Source organism: Akebia trifoliata, chromosome 12, assembly GCF_017979445.1.
Source record: "Akebia trifoliata isolate Shusen 1 chromosome 12, ASM1797944v1, whole genome shotgun sequence".
Taxonomy (NCBI): Eukaryota; Viridiplantae; Streptophyta; class Magnoliopsida; order Ranunculales; family Lardizabalaceae; genus Akebia; species Akebia trifoliata.
In genome coordinates, this window is record NC_141386.1 from 25,478,548 (window position 1) to 25,488,116 (window position 9,569).

The 9,569-nt window shown below is 33.5% G+C and overlaps 1 protein-coding gene across 1 annotated transcript; it reads left to right on the forward strand.

The window, feature by feature from the left end:
- Window positions 1–2,719: 2,719 nt before the first annotated feature.
- Window positions 2,720–8,900, forward strand: LOC147389159 (putative leucine-rich repeat receptor-like serine/threonine-protein kinase At2g04300). The gene is made up of 4 exons (XM_086419749.1): window positions 2,720–3,161; window positions 6,360–6,487; window positions 8,015–8,215; window positions 8,724–8,900. Exons 1-4 carry the CDS (start codon window positions 2,720–2,722, stop codon window positions 8,898–8,900), a joined length of 948 nt encoding a protein of 315 aa, XP_086275875.1.
- The last annotated feature ends 669 nt before the right edge of the window (window positions 8,901–9,569 follow it).

Sequence of the window (9,569 nt, forward strand, 5' to 3'; positions counted from 1 at the left end):
TCCTTTATATACTAGGGTTACAAAGAGGGTAAACGGGTTGGATCCACGGGTCATACAAGTCGTTAGTAGATCATCAAAAGATCTGAGTTGAATTCATGACAACTTTTCATATATCAAGAATAGAATAGATAACCCAACATACTTGTATATCAAATAGGATCAATATGATTCAATATTCGTAAGAATTGTTGAGATGATGATGTGGCTTCAGCTAGAGCTGATTGGTTTGAAATACCTCCAAACATATTTTGGCGTCTTGAAGTGTTGGTTAATATTGTTTGAAAATGAAAGAAAACTAATTGCCTTAACTACCATATTTTGTAATTTGAAGAATCACTTCAGGAGTTGCTCTTATTCATTTCTTTAAAGGGAAGTAGTGGTAGTAGTAACTAGTAATGCAGTAGAAGCATGTTTTGGTGACACATAAACAAGCATCATTTTCCTAAGGAATGTAATCGGTTGAGATTCTACCGGTGCAATGTTGTCAAAATCAACATAATTTTCCTAAGGAAAGTGTCTAAAAGGGTGCATAATGTATGAGTAATCAAAGAAAGTTTGCTTATAGAAGTGAAAATGTTTGAATCAGTGGTGCAATTCAACCTGATTTAGTTGAAATCGGGCCATGTTTTAGTCTTTTTTTTTTTTTTTTTTTGGAATTGTTGTAGACACCCCAATTTGTACATGTTTGACTCACAAACTTGTCACCCCTTTTGTAGTGTGTTTTCACTTAAAAAATCCGTCTAAGAATAAAAACACCGATTTAGGCTCAAAGAAAATGTTTTCAAAACACCCCATTTTAGTCCAAAATACACAAACATCTCAAAATGTATATTTTTTAAAAATGATTCTGAAAGGTCCCAAAATACTATAAATCACATAGCTTGCCCCAAGCATTAGTTAGAAGTTCATACATTAATCATGTTAAATCATTATTAATCGGTTTTGATACAACAGGTAAGTAGCTAGGCACCCATTGACGCTCTTACTCTGTTGTGATTGTAATCGAGTCAGGTTGATTACAGTTTTAAAACATGGGTGGCAAGTATGTAACATTCATGGATTCACCTCCATAACCTTATGTTAGTAGTTTATCTGGGCCTGCAAGATGAGACAAGAACAAGATTACATTAAGAACTAATCAACCATTCAACCACACAGTTACATTTGGTCCCACTGCATCTAATTAAAAACATTAATTATAATTCTGTTTTGACCAAGATTAAATACCATAATCAGACTTAGTCTCAATTTCTTTGTGTGGGTCCCATGATCTCCAATCAGCCGGCCATTAACACTTGATAAAGAATAATTTGTTGCTGTTATGAAACAAAGAAGAGTGCAGAGGTTAACTCTAGTGTTTGGAGTTGTGGATTCGACTCCATGGAGTTGTAATTTACAATTGTATGGTTTTGGATTCTCATCATTTGGTGGAATATTGCCTTGGGAGCATTTCTAGTGTCCAATCACGTTGGACGCTGAGGGTCCAATGAGCGGCTTAGATGGGAAGAGATTCCCTCAGGATCATCTCTTTCCATCACAACCGTCCATTTGACTCCGAAGGAAACAAGAGGTTTCGCTCGTCAGATTAGAATATAAACAACTAATAAACATACCCATTGGTCCAGATCAAATAGTGGGCCACCTCTTTGATGAGCTATAGCTCAAATTCACAAATGAGTGATGATCAGGACCACATGATCAAATCTTGCCCGTTGATTGTTATGTATGTGGGTCCAAAGTAGGGATCCAAAATGCGTATAAGGATGGGGAGATAACATTTATTGTGATGCTGCAGTTGCACCATATCATCATCTATCACAGTTACATGATGTGATTAAAATCACCCTTATTTATGTAACCAAAACTACATATAAAATAAAATAAAAAACTTCATATTTTTTCTACCAAAAAGACCATCTCCAAGAAGAGAAGAACCCAAAGATTCAACTCAGCATTAATGGCACATCCTCACCTCTTGTTCCTCTTCCTCTTCCTCTTCATGTTCCTATGTAACCTGCAGTCAACAAGTTCAAGTAAGTATGCAACACACACTTTCTAAAAAAATTGCAAAATTAGCCAAATAGGGAACAAGTCGATTAAATCAGCAAATCGACAATTTAATGATTATTTCATCCAATATGGTTATATTTTTGCTCTTCAATCTCAAAATGTTATTTTCTTTTAACCTTCAAATCTCAATAAAAGGATACATTTTTAGGGAGGTTGAAGATGATAGGTTTTGGGAAGAAATCCAAAAACATCATTTGTGTAATCCCGAAAATTTTCCAAATCTTTTAGGAAATTTTCCCAAATTAAATCCGTGGATAATTGCCAAATCCAAACTTGATTACTCTGGAAAAAAAATTGCTCATAGAATCCGGGATCCACCAATCACATGAGCCTCCTGTATTGACCGTAGTTAATTAGGCTTGACGTGGCATGCGCTCGAGAATCTGAACACTGAGACTAGAAATTCTGTGAGCAAAAAATCGCTCAGCCATTATGCACACACACACAAAGATGGGAAACATATTTCTCCAAGTCAACTAAACTATGTACCCTCCAACAAATATTTCAATTTTCAGGTACTTGCACCTTGGATTTCAAACAATTCCCATTTGAAGTTCAAAGCGAGTGCTTCGACGCCACGATAGAATCAAACCCAACTCAAGCTATGATCTCATGTTGTCATTTGGCTCTCCTACCCATCTTCCAAGCAATGACGATAAGGGCCAACATGTCTCGATCTATCTTCCTTGACCCTACTCAAGCTAAGGATTGTAGTACAATGTTCCAAGTTCTCCACAATCGAACCGATCTCTCCAATTGTAAAATTCAAGATTTCATCACTACTTCTAGTACAAATGCTTGTTCGAGAAACGTTGATTCGGTCATGGACATACTTGGAATGGAGAGATACAATGGCCTTCGATCAAGTTGTGGGAACTTGTCAAAGGTTAATTACAATGATGATGCATGTTTTAATTGTGTGGCGTCATATAGGACATCTTTGCAAGCTTTACAAGAGGGTGATGGAGGGAAAAGGGATGGTTCAAGTGATAGGATGTGTGCAGAAGCTCTTCTTGTTAGTCTTGCAAGCACTGATGTTAGATCTATGGATTGGGTTCAAGGCATTTTTTCATGTTTATGGGATGAAATAGGTAAGACCTCTCTTTCTCAATAATAATTATACGAGTAGCGATAAACTGACTCGAAATTCACTTGCTTGACGTGGCATGTGCACACAACATTAGATCTTTTTCTTCGGGATACATAACGAAAAAGATCTATGGTTTTGTGCACATGCCACGTCAAGCGAGTAAATTTCGAGTCAGTTTATCATTAATCTAATTATAATAAAATTTTGGGAATGAAGGACCATTGTTGAACCAATGATTTGTAATAAATCGGTTCAGCTAGTGAATCATCAGGTTTTTTTTTTTTTTTTTTGTATATATTATCCTTAGTTATGATTGTCTGATGTCCCCCTCTGACAAACACTCCGATACACCCCCTGACATGTGTTAGAACCACAAATATTTTTCCTCAGGATACACAACTGCACATCCCTATAAATATTGCAGTTGGGGAATACCAACTCGAAGGCTTCAATGGTACGTTAGCAACCTCAACAATTATGTTAATTTGATCAATGCCCTCATAAAATATATTTTTTTTTAAACGAGACCAAATTAACCTTGTTCGGCCTGGTCCAACCGATTTTTTAATATAATCAGGCCAATTAATGAACCATTATTATTATTTTTTGTATTTTATAATATGCATATTTTAAATTTTTAGGTATATATTAATCGGTCCAAGGACATTTTTCGTAAATAATTTCTTGAAACTTTGTAGAATTTACAAAATTGACATTACACATAAAGATAAATTTACCCAATTATGGGTCAGTTATGTCGAAACTACTTTGCTAACTTCTTCTTTTTTTTTGTTGGTGTGTTAAATATTTAATTTTTAAAATGAAATGTTTTAAATTAAAATATCTTAAATATCCCTACCCCTCTCTTTATCCCAACAGATTGAGTCAAGCCCTTTGACTGAGTCAAGTCAATCAACTTTGAATCAAGCTTAAATGTCTAAGTATGAACCGACCCAGATAACCTAAATTGACCCACTTGATCCAACCCGATCAACTTGACCTAATCTATTTGACTCGCCCACCCATTTGGTAAATACCAATTTTACCCATCATTCGATCAGTAAAAGAATAAATTTGGTATTTCATCAAATTAATATCAAGGGCATTTCCAATAATTATCTAGTTGTACACAATAACTTTATACCATTAAAAAAAAACAAATTATTTACCAAAATTACATTTTTATCAACTTTAAATTGATTAGAATGTGTGGTGTAGATCATGGTAAATAAGATCGTTTCATTGCATGATTTGATAACTTGTTCACATAATATTGTCATAAATAGACTATTATTTGGATGTATTTATAGAAGAAACATTTTTGCAGAGTTTTTTTTTTGTTTTGTAACGAGGTGATCCCTGTGGTAGCGGGCTAGCATTTGGTCCATGGGATGCCCACACCATCCCACCATGTCACGTGAAGTTGTTTAAGCAGCCACCTTTTTGGTGGAGGGGCATATAGAAGTAAGGGTGCAACTTAATTCGGTTTGAGGTCAAATCGGAACCGAACTGACCTAGATCAGTTCCATTAAATGAGAACCGGAACCAAACCAAATTACCATATAATCAAACCAACCCGAACCGAGCTAAGGTCGATTTGATTCGGTTCGGTTCTATGGATTGCCAATATCTTAAAAACCTAATTGAATCAACTTATATTTAATAAAAATAAATAGATATGAATATGAAATCTCATATAATGAGTCATTTATCTATCCATAAATAATAAAAAAATTCATGTATCCATTTTAAAAAATGGTCAATAGTTTTTTCATCAATTAAAGAAAGTCATTAATCCCATCCATCCAAAAAATGTCATTAATCTATCTATAAAATAAAAAAAATCAATTTATCCATAAAAAAATAGGTATAATTTATTAAATAGAATAATAATATTTATTTATAATTTTATTAATATAGGGATTCGATTCTTGGTTTGGTTCGGTTCGGTTCTTGTAAGGCACGAACCAAGAACTAAACCAAATTGATCGGTTCTCTATTTTGCTCACCCAGAATCAAACCAAAGTTCATTATAAACCAAACCAATTCAAGGCTCTTAGTTTGATTCAGTTCTCAGGTTGAACCAGACCAAGTTACACCTCTATATAGAAGTCACGACCTAGGGAGCACACCAAATCACTTCTTACCATCTCAGCTAACCCCCTTATGGGTAGTTTTTTGTTTTTAATGTGTGTGTGTGTGTGTGTGTGGAGTTTGCAAGCGTCACATTGAATCCTAAAATGTTTATGGTCCATGTTAATATTTTTAATGAGCATTTTTATTATGAGACCAGATTGTATGCACCCAAGGTGGAGGATTGATTAATCTTTCCCCCCAAACCTCATCACATGCCACGTAAGACATAATTCACTAAATTAATGCCTCAAATATCTCCTTTTTAAAATTTCCTTAGATTGTAACTTATGTGGCATGTGTTGAGGTGTGGAAGGAGGATTTCAATCCTTCACCCTAGGTGCATATGATTTGGACTATTTTATTATAGTGATATAATTATGTCCATTTAACGAAAACTTCTCTCTAGTTGCTTCGAGTCTTCAACTAACAATGTATTTTGTTATGCTTCAGAGTTTCAATGGCCTGCTCCAAAGCATAGAAAAGGTAATTGCTACAATATATCACAATAAATTCTTTTTCTTGATAAGAAATGAGAAATCGGCTCTAACAATCTCAAAATAATTGTATGGATGAAGGGTTTTTGTTTGGATCTAAGAAACTCCTTGCCACAATTCTCATCGCAATCTCATTCGTAATATTGGCTCCAATACTATATAAGGTAACAAGGAGACGGCTACAACATGCAAGTGAAAAGGAAATTGAAAATCTATCAGGTAAAAATAAAAACTTTGAAAGGATTTGCTTAAAATATTCTCCCAGAATTAATCCAAAAATTCTTGATTCTTTTTCTTTTTTGTTTTGTAGTAATAGTCCTCACCAAAGCTTTAGAAGATAACTCTACGAACCCGTTTAGTTGCTCTGGTATATATATTTTCTCTCAAGATGAAATTTCCAAGGCTACTAATAGTTTTAATAATTCTAATTTGATCGGAGAAGGGAGTCTAGGTAAGATATAGATAAAAATATTGTAAGTTTTTCGTTGATGTTATTTATATTTTTCACATTAACATAAGATAATAAAACTTATTTTGGTTTATTTGATTTAATTTATTGTATTATTTAGGAAAAATGTACTTGGGAATAATGCCTAGTGGAATGAGAGTAGCAATTAAGAGGATCAACAAGGGTTTGAAGCTTCTTGATTTTGTTGGTGAGATAAGTAAGATGGCAAAGATAAGGCATCCAAATTTGGTAAGTATATTGGGGTACTGTGATAGAGGGGAGCAATGCTTGGTCTATGAGTACTGCATCAATGGAGATTTGTCAAAATGGCTTCTAGGTAATCTTCCCTCTCTCTTAAGTAGTTTTGATCATATAATCACATACTTTATTATGAATCTCATTGCAATTTTAGAAAATATAGGGCATGAGAATCCATGATAACGATCAAAATAAAACGTAAATTGAAAGTACAAAGAACATGACATGAATTAATGTGGTTCGACAAGATTGCGTATGTCCATGGGTGATGATGAGATTATTTCAACATTATAATGGGAAAACCAGGATTAGAATATCTCAATCTCACTCTTCCAGAAAAAAAAAAAAAAAATTTAATCCCTCATGGGTATGTATTTATAGGCCTTACAAATACAAAATTTCCCCTAAAGAGAAAGTTGTGAAATTAAGTAAAATAATCACTACAACAAATTTGGACCCAAGGAATTTGCTAGCTAGCTACTTGGTATATACTCCGATAGAAGAGAAGACGCAAACAAAATAACTAACCAAATTCTTGTAAGATTGAGATGACGATTGGAGTAAATTAGATTTTCTTATATATGTTAAGAGTTTTCTTAATTTCCTTCTAAAGAGGATTCAGATTTGATTGATTCTTGATGTAATTCATGAACTCTAACGATAACATGATCTATATAGTATACTCACTAGGGGTTAGCTAAGATGGTAAGGATGACTGGGTTTGCTATCTAGATCATACCTTCGAATCTCTATATGCCCCTTCACATAAAATGTTATATTTAACTATTGTGCACATGCATGTGGATGGTATGTGCGGCCCGCCAAAGCAAAAACAAAAATGATATATATAGTATATCTCTTAGAACAAAAAAATTTATATAGAATATCAATATACACATTAGTACAATGCATCCTATCTAATATTCTATTAGCCCAATTGTTTTCTTGATTTTTTTATGCAATTATATAAAACCTAATAAGAACTTTATCTAGTGTATCAATTTCAAGCTTGTAAAGTGTTTTTTTCTCCCTAAAGAGTTGATTCTTGATGTAATATGAATCTTAATGCGAACATGATCAATATATTATATAAATGTACATATTTACTAGCTACAACGCATCCTATTCTATAAGCCTTGGTCTCGTGTAGTTTGTTAAACTTATATGGAATCTACGTATATAGGTTTTCACAAAATCATTTTGAGTAGTGTAGCATTGATGTTTTTGCATGATTTAGTTATAAACAGTGAAAGAGTTTCTCTTGTACATAATCAAATCCAATTAAACATATTGATCAGCTGGTCCGAAGGCAATCTTAACATGGGAGCGCAGACTAAAAATAGCGTTCGATGTTGCACGAGGGTTATGGTTCCTCCAAAATAATTCGTTTGAAAAGTTGGTTCATGGAAACATAAAGGTGATCTAGACCTCTGTCATCTAGAACCTTTAATTTTAAATTACAAGTATCTTGACTTATAATTATTTCAGTGAATTTACTTTTAACTTTTTTTTTTCCAGTTAACTAACATACTACTGAATGAGGAACTAGAAGCCAAGATTTCGGACTTTGTTTTATCGCATCTCAAGTCTAGAGAGACAAAGGGGTTGGGCATCGTAGAAAACGATGTCTTCAATTATGGAGTTGTATTACTTCAATTACTGACAGGGAGAAAGATTGTTGATTCGAATTCTTCCGCAACGAGGTCTCTAGTCAATGAGGTTTGATGTTTAATTCATTCCCATACCATAATTCAATAAGAATAAAAATACATATATTTGTTAAAGTTCTCTTGGACAAATGAAAATTTATTATACTCTTTATGGGATTCAATTATATGATAGCTAACAAAATATTTTGAGGAAAAATGAATTTTGGTGTTTAACAAGAAACAATTAAAACAAGATTTCATTTTTAATTTTAAGGGGTGGGGTAAATCATGAGAGAATTACTTCAAGAGATGGAAAATTCATTTTTTTCTAAGCTGGGATGGGAAAATATTTTCCTGCTTGGGAAAATTGCTTTTGATGGTAAATATTTTTGGGAAAATGCGCAATCATACATCTAGAAATTTTGTTTACTAGGAAAGTTCATTTTCATATTCATTTTTCATGTTCAATCATACAAACTTTTAGTTCTCAAACCAAATGTGTTGATGTATTGCAATGGTAAAAAAAAAATTGAAATTTGAATAATCAGTTTAATTATGGACTTTATATTGTCATACAGGCAAGAAATATTGTAGCAAAAGGAGGAAATGTTTGTGCATTGGTGGATCCTCACCTAAATGGAGCTTACGACTCAAGTGCATTTCACAGAATTTTGACTCTAGCTATTCTTTGTACAAATCCCATAGATCGCGAGAGACCAAGTATGGAAGAAATTTTGAAGGAACTTAGGCTCTGACTTGAAGAAATGCATGTTGTAGCTTTAATACCCTATCAAGTTGATCATGGGGTCGAAGTGTTCAACATTTCTCTCATCTAAGAGAGAAACTTAAGTTGTAGGCTCTTAATGAATATAAAATAGTGATTTGCATGTCAAAAGTGTACGAAGATATGAATGTAGTGTTAATCAAACTCAAATTGTTTCTCCTCGTCCATTTGAGCTCCTCAAAGGAGGCACCTTAAGCCTCATCTCTTATCCAGATTGGAGTTATCTCAAAGAAAATACATATGAAAGAAAAATTTACTTCGTTGTTGAAACAACTTGGAAAAAATCTCTCAAGTTGAGATTTTTGTGATGTCGCCTTGAAATTCTCCCTAAATTCGTAAAAGAAGACCCATGATGGATTAGAAATGCTAGAAAATGGGGGAGGGGGAACCCTTGGGAGAGTGAAGAATGGAAATGAGCGATTTTGACCCCTTAACACTTGCATATGGCTCACAACCTTTTTATTATAGCTATTACCATGTGGCCTTGCATTGCCCAATTGACAAGGTCACGCAGTCCATCAAAACAAGATATCCTTTTATCAAGGACCTACCTAAAAAATTTTAAAACTCAATTCAAACCTATCAAAAAAATTAACTCAAATAAAAATGTTTTCATAAACTATCAAATTTTCAAATTAAA

Bases quoted from the DNA above. Each gene is read 5' to 3' on its own strand.
- LOC147389159 (XM_086419749.1), top strand. From the start codon at position 2,720: ATGACGATAAGGGCCAACATGTCTCGATCTATCTTCCTTGACCCTACT. The intron at 3,162-6,359 runs GTAAGACCTCTC...TGTATTATTTAG, and splicing joins ATGTTTATGGGATGAAATAG to GAAAAATGTACTTGGGAATA. The intron at 6,488-8,014 runs GTAAGTATATTG...TTTTTTTTCCAG, and splicing joins AGATAAGGCATCCAAATTTG to TTAACTAACATACTACTGAA.